Source organism: Sciurus vulgaris (assembly GCF_902686455.1).
Source record: "Sciurus vulgaris genome assembly, chromosome: 14".
NCBI classification, from domain to species: domain Eukaryota; kingdom Metazoa; phylum Chordata; class Mammalia; order Rodentia; family Sciuridae; genus Sciurus; species Sciurus vulgaris.
Window position 1 is genome coordinate 74661075 of NC_136475.1, and position 18642 is coordinate 74679716.

Genomic DNA, 18642 nt, shown 5'->3' on the forward strand with positions numbered 1-18642 from the left:
CCTCGGCTCAAATGGAACATAGGAGCCCTGGATGTCCCACGGCTCAGTCCTTGGGACTTGGAGCTAGGTCTGCACTCCTTTGGCCCTGCATACCCTTTCCCAGGAACACCGCCATGGGCGTCCCCCAGGGAAACCCACACAGAAGAACTCCAGACAGAGTGCGCATCACAGCTTGCGATAGGTTCCATGGCGTTCATGTTTGCTAAGGACTTATTCATATACTAGTTAGGTTTTAGTGTAAGATAATTACACTCCTGGACAGTGAAGAGAGGGAGGGGACCACGGAGTCCCACTGACCTTGAAGAGCTGTTGTCTCACGTGCGTGGAATGACTAACTTGTCCTGAGGAGAACCAGTACGCTCTCTCCTTTTTTTTTTTTTTTTAAGCTTAGACCACTTTTCCCTAACATCTGTGAAATGAAGAATCCTAACCTACCCGTTCTTCCTGAATTCTGTACTCAATAAGGCTGTAGCAGGGCGGGGAGACAAAGTAGTACCAGGACCTGTCGCTTCTGTCATTCCTGTACAAATGGAGGCAGAACACATGTGTAAATCCTATTTCATTTACTTTACTTTATTCTGGATGTGTATCACAGATAACACGACTCACAAAACACACCGGTAGACGCTGAAAACTAAGGCCATTCTGTGAGTTATTTTTAAAACTTGGTGTTCTCCACATAACGATCTTTTAAAAAAAAACGAATTACCAAAACCAAGATTCTCTTCTGAAATAAAAATGTTAAGGAAGGTACAAGACAGCTGCAGGGCCACATGTCAACCGAAGCTCCCTGCCTGACAGAACCACTTTCATCTTCTACAGCATGCATGATGTGAGCACTGTAGGGCCACCACTGCCTCGGCACTGAGTGCTCCTCCCCATCTGTGACCGAGCGGTGTTACCCAGTGACTAGCGCTTACAGACCATTTTTCTCCCACTGAACAGCAGCAAGAGACTTTACCCAAGAAATGCACTGCAGAATTCTTGAACAAGAAAAAGAAAGAGACCCAAACTAAGGCACTGAAAGCACATTATTTATATAAAGAAATGTAAACAATTTAACACCAACAGGCTCCTCCATTAGTCCTTACTGGAAGAGAGCACAGGAGTGTTGTCAGGCCAGAGTGTGAAATCCAGAGGAAACAGAACATGTCTGCAAAACTCAGTCTTGGCCACCAATATCCCAGTCTTGACATGGCGCTGCTGTAGTAACTCATTTCAAAGTGACGTTACATGGAAGCTGTTATTTTCCTCTAATATGCATTTTGATGGCATAGGAAGAATTACTTGGAGTCTAAAATGATGGGCTCTTTTGAACATTTTAAGTCTTTCACTATATTCTCCATCTGAATTTTTGAATTACTTTGGCTTGTTTCATAAAAGATGTGTGATGTAAGAACTTGTCACCCAGTCAACATGACTTCTTGTCAGGCTTATATTTTAAGTACAGTGGTTCATACTGTACATAAACCACACCTGCTCTCCTTAGAACCTTTAGAATAGTAAATTTGGCAACTGGACAAATAGCACTGTGAACATTTCAAAGTCACCTTCGAAGGACTGAGGGAGCAGCGAGTAGAACGTGGTTGGCTGGGCAAGACTTGGTGCTGCTCTGAGCCCATGGTGATGGCGGGCAGCATGGCAGGGAAAACAGGACTGTCACGATTACTGGAGCTGCACTAAAGCATGTGATGTTTCAGTATCAACTTTAAATAGTTCTAAGCTTGGTCAGCACAAATCATTAACTATAGTTCTTTAATTTTTTAAACTAAAAAGAAACAGGCTTTAAACACAGTTAAATGTGTAGATCAGCACGAATAATTACAATTAAAAAAGACTCCCTGCCACAAAATAAAAGACTTGCTTTTTGGGAGTTATTTCTAATTCTTAAAGCAAGTACAGTGTTTGTTTACCAATTTTAGTGCTTTGTAATTATGGAGTATAAATAAAATTTGAGTAAATAAAATTTGCGTTTTTCTCTTGAACACATTTTCTATGATAAAAAGAGAAAAAAGATGTTCTCCTTTAAAGGTTTCAGAGTCAGAGGACACACAGTTCCAAGGTAGTCGCAAAGTGAGAAGTGTGCAGGGAAGACAAGTGAGGGGCTGTTATACCTGGGGTGCAAACATGGCTGATCTTTTTTTCCAGGACAAATGCAATCCTGCTTGTTACACTATTTCTGTGTTTAAATATGACCCAAAGAAGTCTTGGAGAGACTTCAATTAGAAACCTCTTTCATTGAGGGAAGGAACAAGTTGATTTTTGTTTCAAAAAATCCTTAAACTTCACAAAAGTGAATAGCTGGGCTGGAAGATGTGCCTGAGTAATTAGTAAGCTCCCCACAGGATCAAGAGCAGACCCTGCCATGCTGGGGACTGAACCCTGGGGCGCACCATTGTGCCACACCCCCAGCCCTTTTTATTTTGAGACAGGGCCTTGCAAAGTTGCCCAGGCTGGACTTGAACGTGGCATCCTCCTGCCTCGGCCTCTGGAGTAGATGAGATTTCAGGTGAGCCTGGCTCAACAGTGGCATTGAAGAAACAGTTAAGTGCGGGTTGGTGGTTTCAGTAGGGCACTAGTTAGTACTCTCCCAATAAAAACAATGTGTCCACAATGTTCTGCCCCAACCAGTGCTTTCTCATAGAATTTGTTCAGTAAGTTCAGCTCAAGATGTGCTTACCTTTCATGGCAATGCATGACTGAACTACTGGGTAAAAGTCACTGTCAAGCAAAAATGAGATGTCACTAAAGAGAAGGCATTCATGCCCCAAGAGAACATAAAGCAGTAAGTAGCTCTGGAACTGGCTCACTGCAGCAGTAGAGCTCACAGACCAGCCAACAGCTGAAGACCTTTAATAGGCTCATACTTTTGCAGCTCTGACCACTGTCCCTATTACATGGCAAACAAGGGAGGGCACAGCTCTAGTGGGTTGGAAACAATGACATGCTCCTTTTGCCTCAGAAGGAGATGGTGCTTCTGGTTCACTGGATTTTCCACTGACTCCAAGTGACAGAAATATTTAGGCAAACAGTTGATCCAAGTGGGTTTAAATATTACTATTGAAAGAGAAAGCCTGGGACTAAAAAGATAGAGATTCCCTGCTATCATTGAAGAGGATTCATTTTGTGTAATCCTTGTGTGAAATTTATCAAAGTGACAAGGCTTGAATAATTTAGGATAAACCATTACTGCCATGTCTGCATTTTTGTGGTTGTTTTAATGGCAGAAGCTAGATACCCATGCACATGTAGAAAACAATAACCTTCCTTTTTTGGTAGGTTTTAAAGAAATATTTCACAAGACAGTTTCTGTCTGCAATAACAGGATGTTCTTCTCAGCATGCCTCTAAGACAGCATGTGGCTACATGCCTGCCATTTTTAACAGAAAAAGCAACATCTGCCAAGTTGTAAGGAACCAGTACTAAGCATGCAAGATTGAGGATGAGTAAAGAACTAGAAGTAATTCCTAGCTTTTGAAATCCAAACTAAGGTTTCCAAGTGGAGAGTCTGTGGTTGCTCCCTGAGTCACGTGCAGGTGTGATTTTCCCATGTGAGGAAAGCACACAGGTGGTCTTTTGACAGCTTGGTTAGCACAAGAGACTATGAAGAATGAGGAGCTTCCTATGTGGATCAGTGTGGGGATAAGGGAGGCTGATCTTAAGGGAGGATGGGATGGTTTGATTGGCATAGAAAGGATACAGACGGGGCCCATGGAGGGAGCCTGGGCACCATGTGTGTGACTGCGTGGAGGAAGGGTGCTCACATCTGGGGGTGAGCTAGGCAGTCAAGTACCAGTGCCTGTTGGGCCAGTGCTCATGAATTCCAGACCTGCGTCTGATCTGGCGAGTGTGTTAGGTTAGAGGATTGGGCCTTCAGGAGAACTTGTGCCTACCTTGTCTATTAACAGCCTGATGATTGTTTAATAATAATATGGCCCAAGTTATTTCACAGCGATCGATTCCTGCTACATACGCAGCATCGAAATTACATTCAGAGATTAAAAAAAATTGTAGCAATATTTTCCCCACAAAATTAAGTGCAAAATATCTTTAACAAATAATGATGATAGTAAGAAATATCTGACAATCATGCAAAAATGCATCTCAGTTTACAAAGGCTTAGAACATTTCCAAAATATCCCTTTAGTTTTTACAAGGTAAGTCTAACCATCTTAATCATTTTTCTTTAAGTTTAAATGTGGCTGCTTGTGTAAAAGACGGTAGCATGCAAGTTCAATGATTTCTAGTCCACCAAATATTCTCTCTTGCAGCACGAAGATTATAATGGTGACTATAAAATACCACCGAACAGGGCTGTACAAATATATGAGCAGGCACATTGCAGGGCTGAACAGGGTCCAGTACAGTATAGAGAGCAACTTGACCACAAGGACCCTGAGCTCAGACTTGCAAGGCGGAATTACACTCTGTCCAGTAAAATAGAAATTCTTCTCTCCCTGGTAGAAGGAATGCAGTCGCTCTTCCTTTTCCTCCCACCGCTTGTGGCACCAGAGCTGCAGCTCCTCCCTGGACACGGGGAGGGTGTCTATTGGATGTCGGTGGACGTGGAAGTGGATTTCCTTGGGGAAGTTGCCATGGAGGAGGTGCTTCTCAGTTTGAGGAATATTTTGGGGATATGCCACAGTGATGTCATGGACAGCATCAAGGTTCTTACCTAGGATGTGAAAAGACAAGGATGTATTTGTGTTAGCAGTAACCAATTGGGATGTGATGCTGATTCACAAAGAAGAAACAGAAATACTGGAAAACCAGGGCAGAGTGAACCACGGTGAACAAACAGGGGCTATAAATACAGTGCTTGGATCAATATTTACCCGTCATTTTTAGCCCTGCTTGTTAATTACCACAAAGACCTTTAGAAATTATCTTCATTCCCAGAAATGGTAATCTGTCATTGTAGAAGTAAATGAACGAACACACTAGGTAGAATTTGAGATGGGAAGCAGAGTTCACATTAGCTCCTTTACCCACAGGATTCAACTATTTCAGTACCTCTTAATATGCTCATCTCTCCACATAAAAACACAAACTTTCTCACCTTCACTATGAAAGCTACTGCAAAGAAAAGTTCAGAATCAGATTTGAGTAAGTGGTCAGAAACATATGAAAACTTCTGAGTTTAAAAAAAAATTTTAAAAACATACCAACTTGAACTCCAAGGAAGACCCTGACCAGAGATGCCATCTTCCTTAGCAATTTAACTTGCAGATGCTGGAGATAAGAAAAAGCAAAACGGTGACCTCAGCTTCCTCAACATACACGGGGAGATGGGCTGCATTAGCCCTGAGCGACCCCACTGGGAGGAAGGGCGACTTGCAGGTGGAGCGGTGCCAGAGAGCACAGTGGGAAATGGGGCACTACAGTGGGCTGGAGGCAAGGGTGCAGGCCCTCAGGTCACCATACTTCAGGATTTGACACTCTAGGTGTTGGAGAAGCAGCTTGAAAGGTGGAGAGTCTCAGAAGGTTCTACACAGAGGATTGTTTAGGGGACAGTGACAACAACCGTATGGAGAGATCAGGCGTAAGAGAGTAGAGAGCGTAATCTGACAGTAGTTAACCATTCAGCAGGCCAGAATGAAGAGGAGGCAGGGGCTGAAGAAGAGACTCATCCAAAAAGGTTACAAGGAAGGACTGACAAGATGGAGTGGGCAACTGGATATGGATGGATGAGGAGGAGCAAGGGAGGCGTGAACCCACTTGTTTTTGCTTCAAGATACTGAGCAGATGGTGAGGCCTTTGAGACTAGTCATGTCAGTGCAGGGTTAGATCTGCAAGGGGCCACAGGGACACTTAGCTGTACCCTGTACATGAGGCTCAGAGAAGTTTTGCCTAAGGGCACAGGGAACGCTGGTGCAAGGTCTCTGAATGCTGCTGTCCTCCCCATCCTTTCATCAGCTGGAGACCTTTGATGAGATTTGGAGTCCTTACCAGACCAGATAGTGCAAACAAGACTAATTTGTGGTGACAGAAATCAGAACAGTGGTTGTCTATGGGAAGTGCCTGGAAGGAGCACAAGGAAGTTTTTGGGGTGACAAGTACTCTATGGATTAGACGTTGCTTACACTTGTAAGAATCACCAAACTGGACATTTAAGTTGTGTATATTTCACTCTATTTAAATTTAACCTCAATGGCAACAGCAACAAAGAAATGAAGCAATCTCCCACCTCATCCCACACTGAACCCACTGGGTTGGACTTGCTTTTTAAAAATGGTTCTTCAAGTCTTCTGTATATGTTTGTTAATCTCCATTACTTTGTGACTCCTTCAGGATAAGGAATAAGTTTCAATTTGGTTTCCTAACAGCCTTATTAAATAATCATCACTTAATAAGAGTTGGGTTATAAAAAATGAAAATGTCTCCATCAAGAAAGCTCAGATTCAGAACTGGAGGGGCAGTCCCCTAGGAAAGCTGCGTGCTGTTGACACAGGGCACAAGGGTACAGATGGAGGCTCATGGAGGAAGCTTTAGCAGTACTGTATCAAAAGAAAGACCAGGCCAGATGGTGTTGGTCCCATAGAAGAGAAGTGGGCCAGAGGGTGGAAGCCACAAGCAAAGCTTTGTAACAGGGCTGTCAAAAGGAAATGTATTCACCATTTGAGAAAAGGCTGGTTGCTCACTGGCCCACTATGCTATCGTGGGAACTTACTTGCTATGGGGGATTGTCTGGCAAGCACCTAGAAATGCAGATCTGCTCTTCTACTGATGCTCTGAGCATGATATACCCCCTGAGATGGTAACTGTTAACTCACCTACATTGAAAATCAAGCAATGTTTGGTCTATTAAGCATTAATCACTACTATCCCACTTTATCACAGAAAAAAACTGAAAAAAAAAAAAAAAGTGACTTCTCAAGACAATTAGCCACATTCAGAGTTATGTTCACATTTCATTTACCTTCAAAACTTCCCTGCAACTAGCATTTCAGCTTCCACTTCTCCTCCATCAGGGACACTAGTCAAGACCAACACTGTTGCTCAGTCATGACCAGCCTGCTCTCCCTGTGTAACCTCTTCTACCTTTCCACTCAGTCACCCACGCCTCTCTCCATTTAATCTGAGAACTAGAATAGGTCTCAATCTACTCTTAAATAGTTCACATGTCCCAGTCCTTCTCCTACAGGTATGCTTATGGATAAAATACAGTCACAAACAACTAGACATTGCTATCAAAATAGTAAGATAAGTTCCTAACTAGTTTTAGTAAGAAACTAAACTCTTCCATATTTTCTTCTTTCCTCTCTACAACCCTCAGGGTAAGAGGGGATGCTATCCCTTGCATGACTGTGGGTTATAATGTTCAGTATAGAAGTAGCGAGTTTTGAGATCATGAAAGTACCACCGATAGGGACTGTCCTTAGTGAGGAATGCTCAGTGAACAGCATTGAAGGCTGGGGCCTCTTGACTGATTCACCTAATCTCTGTGGCTTTCTTAGTTCTTATATCTAGAAAACACCTCACTGGGTAGTTGTAAGGGTCAGATGAAATAATGTGTGTAAACATGCATGGTAGGATCTCGTGCTCTGCCAAGGCCAGCCACTGCTATCACAGGACAATCAGGCTAAAAGTCGAGATTGTATCCTCCCTTTCTAGCAATGGTTCCCACAGTCCACTGTGACCTGCCTGGTGTCTAGGGGACAAGCTGCATTCAAGTCCCCTCTCTCTATATTCCTGTTTTCAGCACTATTTTCCTGGGCCCTGAAAATGCCAATTAGGAATCTCCTGATTTAACCTTTCCACTCAGGCTAAATGTCCAAATTACTGTTTTACAAAACTGAAGGGGAAAAAAATATTCCCCTGCTTCAAACATACTGCTTTTCCCCCTGAAATATATGATTTTAACTTCCTGCAATGTCCAGCTCCAGTGCCAAGGGTTCCACGGGTTCTCAAGTGACAAGGCCTATGGTGGCGTGCCCTCTGTGAGACTTCCAGCACACATCCCGACATGCTCACTCCACACTCACTTTCCAACTGTGCTGGTATGAGAAGCTCAACCACCTTAGAGCAAGGGCCATGCCTTCTGTGTCTCTAGGACTACCAAGGCTCCATAGATGTGTATCTGATCTAGATTCTTATGGTCTACTATCTTTTTATCTGAAAATGAGAGCGATCATTACACTTCCTACACTGGCTGTTAAGACAATTTGAGGGCCAATGTAGAGTGAACTCCTTGCACAGTACTCAGCAAGCAGCAAGCTCGCGGCGTTACATGTACAGGAGCATTCAGGTAATGAGACTGTCCTGCTTCACAGTGTTTTTTTGTTTTGTTTTGTTTTTTCACTTTTGGGTTCTATGCATTCCTGGTTCTGAAAGAATTACAAGAACTTGACAAAGGGCATTCACCTTATTTAAGGGCAATATTCCAAAAATTTCTTTTAAAATTGTTTGCAATTTAGAAATTTGGAATTACATTATAACTCAACACAATTAAAATACTATGTATTTACATGATAAGCAAGTACACAACATTAAAACGTCAGTCACACAAAAGCCAACAAAGCGAAGGGGGAAGCTTGGTGGGGAGAAAACACCTTAACACTCACTTTCCTGAGCTATGCCGAGCCTAAGCCTCCTTTAAGCATCACAGAAACTCAGAAATGTGTTAACTTCTAAGTAAAAGAGAAGGAAATGGAGAAAGGTTTTTACCCATAGAAGGGAATTATTTTAGTTTATAATTATTCAATTTCAGACAGCAGAAAGCCACAGCTACTTGGCACAGAGCGGGACGACCCAATCCTCTGCAGGCGGGAGAGCTTACTTCCAAATCATCCTATGCAGACTCCTGCCCCCTGGCTCCTAGCCCAGGACAGCCAGCACCACCACACAAGGGAATTTCCTACTGGAAGGAACAGGTAAAAGTCAGTATGACTTGCAGGGCTGGATTCCTTCCTAAGTAAGAGTAATGAAATTGAAAGTCAAAAGTTGAGATGTGCCTATTTAATTTACTAATTTATTATAGGGCTAAAATAGTATATAAGAAAATAAATTCCTATACTTACAAAGGATTTATACTGCTTATATATCTTTTGGAAGGAAAAAAACATTAGACCTAAATATGCAAATTAATAGGGCTGCCATCAAGAACAGCCATTTTAAAAAGATCTCACTGCTTGCCAGACAATTTAAATTATGAGCCTAGATGCTTTTGCTATCTGCCAGTATAGGGCTTAGGAAAGGGACCTGTTCCGTTTCTGGTGCTGTATCTATTGGCAAGTTTCATGTTTCACTATTACTGTATGAAGCTAGCACTCTGTTAGCAGCCACACTCACTTGGACCCACAGTTGTTTCCTTTCGTCCCCTGGAAAAACAGAGCTCTTGCTTTATATTGCAAATCTTCATTTCAGTCTCAAAATGAGACTGATGGAAGTTTGAATACTTTGCTCATGCTTAAGTAACCAATGGAAATTTAGTGCTATGCCTGAATTTTACAAATGTAATATCCAAGAGGGAGTGTCTCCACAACCACGTTGAGCCCATGACTGTTAGAAGAGCCCTACCAGATAAAAGCTCGCCGGGAGCAGCAGTGAGCTAAATCCCCACACATGTCCATATTTAAAGTGAAAGACATGAAAGAGAATGCATACTAAAATGAAGAAATCTGATTTGCCTATAAAACTTCAGTTCCATGACAGAACAATACAAATCAAAGTATTTTTTTAACCTAGTGGTCTTTAATACAACTGATAACAGTTGAAAATTTTCTTTTCTTTCTCCATTCCATAATCAAATTCGGGTAGCATATAAAAATTTATTTTAGATTTCATTTTAACACCTGCTTTAAAAAAATTAAAATGTAAGTCTATTTTCTATTAGCCAGCTCTAAGTCCGTAAGTTTAACTACATATACTGAAATGCTTTAGATAAAGCAGCTTGTCACCCAACATGCATTTGTATTAAAATATAATGCTGAGGGCTGCTGATTTTGTACATTGCTATTCAGATTAAAAAAAAATTACTCCAAGAAGATATAAATTGGATTTAGTAACTAAGCAATTATCCACTGTACCACTCTGTCACTGACACACAATTATATGTGGCTAATAACAAAGCACGACTAATTGGCAAGAGTCAGTCCACTCTGCAGAACAGTCTGGAATGACCGAATCAGACAGATTTAGACTAAAAATACCAACAAATGAGACATCTTTCAGCTTCAAAATAAAAGGATGTGCAGGAACCACTTAAAATCAACTGGTATTAAGGCTCAAACAGTACCCTTTTCTTTGAGAATATACTATTGTTTCCTATTTGAAATAAGACTGGTTTTTCGCTTTAGCCTAAGTTGAACGCTGACGGGACAATGAGTAGAGTTGGCAGCTCCCAGTCCTACTCTTGTCAGCTCTGTGGCCTTGCTGTGTTCACTGTAAGCCTGTCTAAATGCAGATCCCAGCACCTCACTATGTGGGTTTGTAAAGAACAATTGGTAAGTTCTGTCAAATGCTTAGAGAAGAGCCGGCACTCAACATGCATACTCAGATTCTTGTTGCTGTACAGCTACACTCCTCTGGATGGATGTTCACCTTTTGCACCTGGAGTGAGTTATTAGGTTTAGGTTGGTATCCTTATCTTCTTTCTCTACATTCCTGTTTTAGTCAGCTTTTTTGCTGCTGTGACTAAATGATCTGATCAGGGCTCACGGTTTCAGAGGTCCTAGTCCATAGAAGGCCAGGTCCATTCCTCTGAGCTCAAGGTGAGGCTGAACATCATTGCGGAAGAATGTGGCAGATGGAAACAGCTCACATCAGGAAGCAGAGAGAGACAGAGACTCCACTCTCCAGATACAAAATATATATCCCAAAATATATATCCCAAAATATATATCCAGATACAAAATATATATAAATATATATATATGGGATATATATATTCATACCTCCTCTGGCCACACCCTACCACTTCAATTAATCCCACCAGGGATTAATTCACTGATTGGGTTAAGACTCCAACAACCCAATCATTTCTCCTTTGAACTCTGCTGCACATCTCACACATGAGCTTTTGGGGAACACCTCACGTCCACACCATAACAATTCCCTTATCCTTTGGGAGAAATACCAACTCTGTTACACATACTGTGTTTTTTTCGGACAACTGGTCCACTCCTTTCTCAAAGTATAGAAGCAAAGCTGTTTAGAGGACTGACACTGGAACTAGGGGTGGGCCTTAATTTATCTTCTGTTACGTATTCTAAGCCTACTACCTAATTCCTTAGACATTTTAAGCTAAGCGTAGACTTTAATCCTCCCATAGCATTTGGAGTAGAACCTGGTGATCCATGTGCTCTAGGGTCTCTGGCTGCCTGTCAGATCTTGTTTTTGTTTTTTAAAAAAAGGCAGGCAGGAGTTAATCCTTTTCTAAGTACAAACTACCCTGGACTAAAACCCATCCTTCAGCTGCAAAGGTAAAACTAAAAATGGCATCTTTATGAACAATCTGCTTATCCAAATGGAATCATTTCTTTAGGTAGTTTTAGAGACACACTTTCACATTTCTGCCTTAATCTGTTGAATTTTTTATACTTTATATTCATGGGTGAATCTTTTCAGCACTGAATATCTCCCTTCCGAAGGACATTGGTTCTCTGGATCTTCAAAATAAGTTTAAATTTCCAGGCAAAATGACAGCATTTGACATGCTCCACAATTTGACAACACCGGTGCCTTAAGAGATCATCAAATGCAGGATTTGAGCAACAGTTTGCACTTGCTGAGACCAGAGCTTGAAAATAAACAATGTCAAACTTAGATCACACACAGTTCTTAGAATTTTTCTATACATAACATAAATGTGTCCAATTATTAACAGTATTTATCTACTATGCCCTTTTTTCACTGATAATTTCTAAAATTTAAAACCATATGAAGTGTAGGCTGAATCAATGTTAACTTCAAGATTCTGCAGTCTGAAATTTGAATGAACTACTTTTGATATACAAAATACATTAAAAATACGAGTAAAAATAATTGTACATTGAGTTTTGTAGTAAGTATTTCATGAAACATTGAGCTCTCATGGACCAGGCAACGTCCTGATACTTCAAGGACATCTTATAAATAATACCAGCACAGCACTTCAGTTCCTCAGGGAGAGATGTGTCTGCTGAAGGCTTGCTATGCTTTACTCTGACATCCAGTCTACTCCTCTCCCAGGAAGTAAAAGCAAAGCCTTTCGGGACCTGGCTACTTCATCATGGCAATGCCAATCCCCTTCATGATTCAGGAAGAGGTTCAATTCGGGACAATGAAATATGAAGGGGTGAGGGTGGGTTTCCTGGGGCTTCGGGAGAAATTGCCTTACTCCCAAGAAAAAGCCACAAGAACAGGTGCACTGAATGAAGCTGACACCACTGGGGTCAGAATGGAGAGGTGGAGATGGTGTGCTGTGTAGGAGGCACTTCATTTCCTCATGCTCCAGTTGGGCTGGACTCAGGTTTCCACTGTTAAGTACTCTAACTGATACAGTGGTCTATGAGCAGTAGGAATTAAGCATCAGCTCCAACTTAAAATAGAAATGGCATTCCTATTGTTAAGGAGGATTTCTATTTCCTTTAAGTGGTCTCCACCTTTTACTGCTACCCTGGCAGCATGAAAATCTTTGATTTATACATAATGTAGGCTTTAGTGTTTTTTCCATAAGTAGCAACTCCACTACATAAAAATTAACATAGGAATTGAGGGAGTATTAATACATTTGAGGTAACATTTATATGGACTCATATGTTCACCCAAAATATTTTAGATGTCATATCTCTATTTTTTTAAAAAAAAGCTGATTACCTGATAGCAAGCATATTTAATCATATTTTGTAAAAGTTGAGTTTTTATAACCCAAATTTTTGTATCAAAATTCTATAAAGACAAAAATAATTTAAAAAATCCCGTTTAAAAAGCTTTTAGCAAACCCCTGGATAAGAGATTAAATTGAAAGGAAAATTAAACAAAAAGGAATAAAAAAGAGATTCCAAGGGATATAGTAAAAGACATACTCAAAAGAAAAATTAATGACTTTACATGCTTCATATTAAAAAGGAAAAACCTGACCTTGGAAATTAGAAGAAAAAAGTACCAAAGGAAATAGTAAGAGAAAATTAATAAAAAGATAAAGAAGCTAAAAAATAGTAATGGAATAAACAAGTGGAATCTCTAGTTATTTAATAAGATAATAAAATACTTACACCCTATGAATCTGATTAAGAAAAAAGATCATAAATAAGAAAACTGCAGACAGAAAAGGAAAACAATGATATATATAAAGGAGTTGAAAGGATCATGAGAACATGGGCCTACACATGGCAGAACTGCATACATGTGTACGTTGCGTATATGCAAACCACAGCAGATGATGCATGTGCAAATATGCTGTACACAATACCACAGATCTGCTTGGTAAGTATGTGCGTTCAAATAAAAATTCTGTCACGTATAAAATTTAGCCTATTTTCAGCAGAAATGAGAACTGTTTTTGGGGATATGCAAAATTATACTATTTCTGTTGTTTACCAGGGACAAAGGGGACAAGTGCTAATTATAGGCAGGCCAACCAAGGAACTACACTCATAAGCAATATCTTTCCTCAATTCCAGGGATTCTCATACATAAATTACAAAGCAAAAGTATGTGCAATAAACAAACAACATAATGTGCTATGAAGGGAAAGGGCCAAGGAGGCCACTTTCAAAATGTTCTGATTTCCAGGACCTAATAAGAATGACTGCCACTTCACTGTGTCCATCCATGCATTGTATTATTGATGATATGGACCTTTTTAGTCGGCTCTTTCAAAAATTCCTATGCTTGATTTGTTTTCATCATCATCATTCTTTGTAAGAAAGGATGTGCTAAAAAGATATTGAGAGAAAACAAAGTTCAATGTGAAAATGAGAACAGTAATAAAGTATACTCTACCTCACTGTTGGGCTCAAAAAATTTGTTCAGATGCCCAAACCCCTGGACATGAATCAATAATGGATTAAAAGATTAGAAGGATCAGTACGTACATAATCTACCAATCTTCTGGTCTTAGAAATGAAACCAGAGAGAATGTTGTTACAGTCTCTATGCTCTGATGTTAGGACGGAAGATGACTAATGATGCACTTGAACATGTCTCTACTGAGTGCCTGCTATGTACGATCATCTAGGCATTATTTATTCAACACATTATCTATAGAGCATGTTCATGCCAGACATGGCTGTAGACATATGGGCACACTAGTGAACAAAATACCATGTATCTGTGAAGCTTACCAGGGCACACAGTCACGTTTAAATATCTAACAACCTTAGAAATACCAGCCTCTTACAGCAGAAGAAATGGAGTCCCAGAGAAATTAAGTAACTTCCTGGAGAGGACAGCTAGCAGTCAGTTCTGTCTGACTCTTGAAGCCTTCCATGAGGTTATTCTACCTTCTCACAGCTATATACTAAGAATAGGAGTTACAGAGTCAGACTGACCTGGTTATGTACCCAAGGACAGTGACCTTCTGCAAGTTAATCTCCCTGGGCCTCTGGCTCCTCATCTGCAAAATGGGAATAAAGCTTCCCTTGGAGGGATAGGAAAAAAAAAAAAAAAAAAAAAAAAAAAACAAGAAGTATTCCCTGCGGTCGCCGCTGGGCTGGTCTTGCGCTGTGCCGGCTGCCGGGAGCCAGGTGGTGGAGCAAACATGAATGCTGGAGTTGCCCACAGTGAAGTGAATCCAAATACCCGTGTAATGGACAGCCGGGGTATGTGGCTGATATATGCATTGGGAGTTGGCTTGCTTCATATTGTCTTACTCAGCATTCCCTTCTTCAGTGTTCCAGTTGCTTGGACCTTAACAAATATTATACATAATCTGTGAAAGGAACACCTTTTGAAACTCCTGACCAAGGTAAAGCAAGGCTCCTAACTCATTGGGAACAACTGGACTATGGAGTACAGTTTACATCTTCACGGAAGTTTTTCACAATTTCTCCAATAATTCTGTATTTTCTGGCAAGTTTCTATACGAAGTATGATCCAACTCACTTCATCCTAAACACAGCTTCTCTACTGAGTGTGCTTACTCCCAAAATGCCACAACTACACCGTGTTCGGATCTTTGGAATTAATAAGTATTGAGATGTTTTAAAACTGAACAAAATTTTTACAGCTACTGAGTTTCCTGTAAGGAAGGAGTAGTTAGTAAACTGCACTGTTTCTGTGATAATGTGAAATGAGAGGTATACACATCAGAGGACCAATTGCTGGTTCTTCATATGCTGTCTTGAAGTGCAGAATTCTACTAAAGGATACCTCTGTTTAATACAACTGGTATATTTTTGAAGAAAGGCTTTTTAGGCAGGCTGGGCAGGCCCAGCTTATAAGTTAATGGCAGTACAGTGAGGATATAGTAGATAAATCCAAGGGAGTAAGATATTTATAAGAAACTAGGACCAGCTTAAATATAATGATGGGCATGACATGAGGAAAAGAAAATTTCCAGTCATTCAGTGACAGTTTAGGCAGACATAACATGTAAACCAGAATCATCTCTATAAGTTTATTATAGATTCTTTTTATTATCATATATATTTCTCTTATATATAAGAGGATATATACCTTCTTGTTTCATACAAGCCAGTTTCTGTCTTATGAGTATGTGGTGTTTTTTTTTTTTTTCTTTTGTTCTTGTTTTTTGGTTTTTTTTTTTTTTTGCTGGCTCAGTATTATGTGTTGATAGATGAAATTATTTTTGCATTTATTACATTACATAGTTCATGAAGGTCCACTTTTATGACTGATGCTAGAAGATAGCCAGGTATCTAACAGATAGTTCTGAGTCAGCATTCTAAGTTTGGAACAAAACAGATTTTACATGGTTTTCTAGACACAAGGCTGCTAATAAACCAATTAGGAAAATAATTCATTTCAAGCAGTTAAAGTACAGGGTAGTTTATAGGTGTCTGCTGATTTGGTTAAGCAACTTAATTGGTAAAGTCTGTCATTCCTTAGAAAAGGACTATAAAGTGGACAGCTACATAGCTACCTGTGGTGTAGCAGTAACTGCTTCTTTAGCCATAGTATCAAAGTAAGTAATGGATATTTTGTTTTAGCAGGTCTATAGTAAAAGATAAGATTGTGTTTCCTTAGTCCTGCTCTCAACCTCCATAGTTTGCTTGTTAATATTTCGCCTTTAAACTTGTGAGCCTTAGTATAGGTAACCCCAAATGGTAACTATTTAGAGTAGTGATTATATTGAATTCTTGTGACCTAGGGAAGCTACCTATAGTTGTTAATATTAATTGCAAGAAAAAACCTATACACTACTTCAGAAGTAATCACATTTAAAAAAAAACAAAACAAAACCAAAGTTCTGATATAGGATGAAACTGAAAAACTGAATAACATATTTAAAGAAAATTGAGTAGAAGGAGTTAAAAATCAATTTCTGTCAACAAACTGACTTTTCGGGGTAGTAATCATTGTTTTGTATTTCAAAAGTATTGAGTTTAGAAATCAGTTGTATGATACTGCCTTTGTATGTTTGTCTTTCCCATGTATTTTTAAATAACTGGTAATCTATAATAAAAATTTTTCCTTGGTGTAAGATTATTTAAAAAAAAAAAAAAAGTTGCCTGTCAGCCAGTTGATAAAGGCAGTCTTCTACATTCAGTAAAGAAGTCAATTTTATACCAATGAAGACTTTTTTATTTCAAGTTTCTTATGATCTTGCATTGCATCATTTTTATCTTTTAAGTACAACATGCACATGTCCTAATTAACAGAGTTTTGCTATAGTTTTATAGGAAGTACAAACCACTACAGTGTATACAAATTTCTGTCTGTTTCCTGGGCAATGCTTAACTGACTGGTCTACCAAATTAGAAGGTAGGCTCTATCATCCACTTTGTGGCAGCCATCTAAGTTACTGCAGAATGTCTAAATTACAATCTTTTAAATCTAGAAAATACATGGTAGTAATAGTATAGCTTAAATCTATAAAAACATGCCCCAAAGCCAAGTCCAGTGTTACTACCCTACCATCTTTATTGTAGGTGTGAATTTTCATATTAACAGGGAGAGTTCTCTGTAATTTCATTCTTTCCTCTTTTGAGAGAAAAAGTTACTTTGGTTAAGGATGGAGTAGTTAATGAGGTGGGGCAAGTTACTGTCTTTAGCAGCAAGACACAGGTGAATGTCCTAGTCCCAGATAAGTTTTGTTCTTTCCTTGGCTCTGGTTCTGCACTGGGAACCACACTAGGTCTCAAGGAAGTTGCCAAACTCCATTAGCCTTGCATGACTCCTCAAATGACCTAGAAATTAAGGTGCCTTTTTTTCTATCTCTCAGAGATCAGAATTCACATTTGGTATGTTTGGTCTCGAGCATGAGGATTGAGGAGCTTCCTAAACAAGATGCTATTAACCCTAAAGACCCTTTGGCTGATGAAAGGCATGCACTGACACATGTCTGGGCAAAACTGTGCCTATTTTGCAGACTTTGTTTCCCCTGGTTTTTTCCTCTACCACTACCTGTTCATACTACCCTTCCTCAAATGATCAAATGAAATCTCCTACCAGGGATGGATTTCGTGGCCTTTGTATGCCTTAAGAGAAACAGTCATAATTCACTCCTCCTTTCCTTGTACTTTACCATATAAGATTCAAGAAAACAAAAGGAAGTGGTGATAAAGAATATGGATCAATACAGGGACTATTTCAACCTTCAAACAGTGAATTCTCAAAGGTAGGCCTCTTGTATGTCCAGTTCTTCATTGTGCAAAGGCTGCCACTACTGTGATAAGAGATAATCTGATGGAATTCGTATTTCTTTTCTACTGGGAAGATAAAGCATCAGGGTATGTATGGCTCAACTGTAGGACAAAAGTCTCTAGTTCTTCTGAGACGGTGAAAGAACAGTAGGCTGTATTCTTCACACAGCTTATGGGGTGTCTTTTGAAGTTAAAAAAAAAGAGGGGGGGGGAGAAAATGAGCTTTATGAAGTTCAGATGAATTTCAAGGAATGCAGCAGTCCTACTAATTACACCACCATGCATCATTTGATACTCCTAACTAAAATATGTTACACTCTTCTGCCTTTTTCTTTTCCTCCCTTTCCTACCTTTCTTATTTGAAAGTCAGATGCTAACATTATACCAAAAAGAAATCTAACCCAAGTACTCTTAAGTCTTCTTAAGCAATCAGAATACCATACAGGTGGGTAGCCACTATTTACAGACTGTTCTGAATAGCTATAGCTCACCTAATGCTCTTCAAGGCAGAAAACTTCTCCCACCCCACCTGGTCCCACCCTATTCTGAGGGGTCTAGAATCAAAAATCAATTGCTGACACAAAGGAGGGAGCACTTTACATAACAACATACTTTCTGGATCTTTTATTCCTGTATTAGACCAGAAAGGAAAGACTGTTCTAAATATTTTTTAAACTTTAACAACTAGAAATTCCTCAGTATGGACAAACTTCTCAAAGAAAATTCTCATGGAGAGGTGTGGGGGTCTGACTGCAACAGAAAACAGGTGAGGGCTGATAATCTAGCCTATTTACTAAATAATTCTGCCATACTTGAGCAGAAGGGGTAGAATCAGGATTGGGGCATTACTCTGTTAAGTAAGCTGAGTGTTACAGGGCAGATTCAGATTCTT

General features: G+C 39.8%; 1 protein-coding gene and 1 pseudogene across 7 annotated transcripts in view; one reads left to right on the forward strand and one right to left on the reverse strand.

The window, feature by feature from the left end:
- Positions 1-552: 552 nt before the first annotated feature.
- Positions 553-18642, reverse strand: part of LCLAT1 (lysocardiolipin acyltransferase 1) — a 191366-nt gene continuing 173276 nt past the window's right edge. For all 6 annotated transcript variants that reach the window (XM_079109975.1, XM_079109976.1, XM_079109977.1 and 3 more), the window contains one exon: positions 553-4675. In XM_079109975.1, coding sequence (XP_078966101.1) covers positions 4173-4675 — 503 coding nt within the window. In that variant the 3' untranslated portion in view covers positions 553-4172. The remainder of the gene's footprint in view (positions 4676-18642) is intronic.
- LOC306643718 (ORM1-like protein 1) lies at positions 14617-16401 on the forward strand (annotated as a pseudogene). Its single transcript has one exon. The product of its transcript is annotated as an ORM1-like protein 1 (transcript).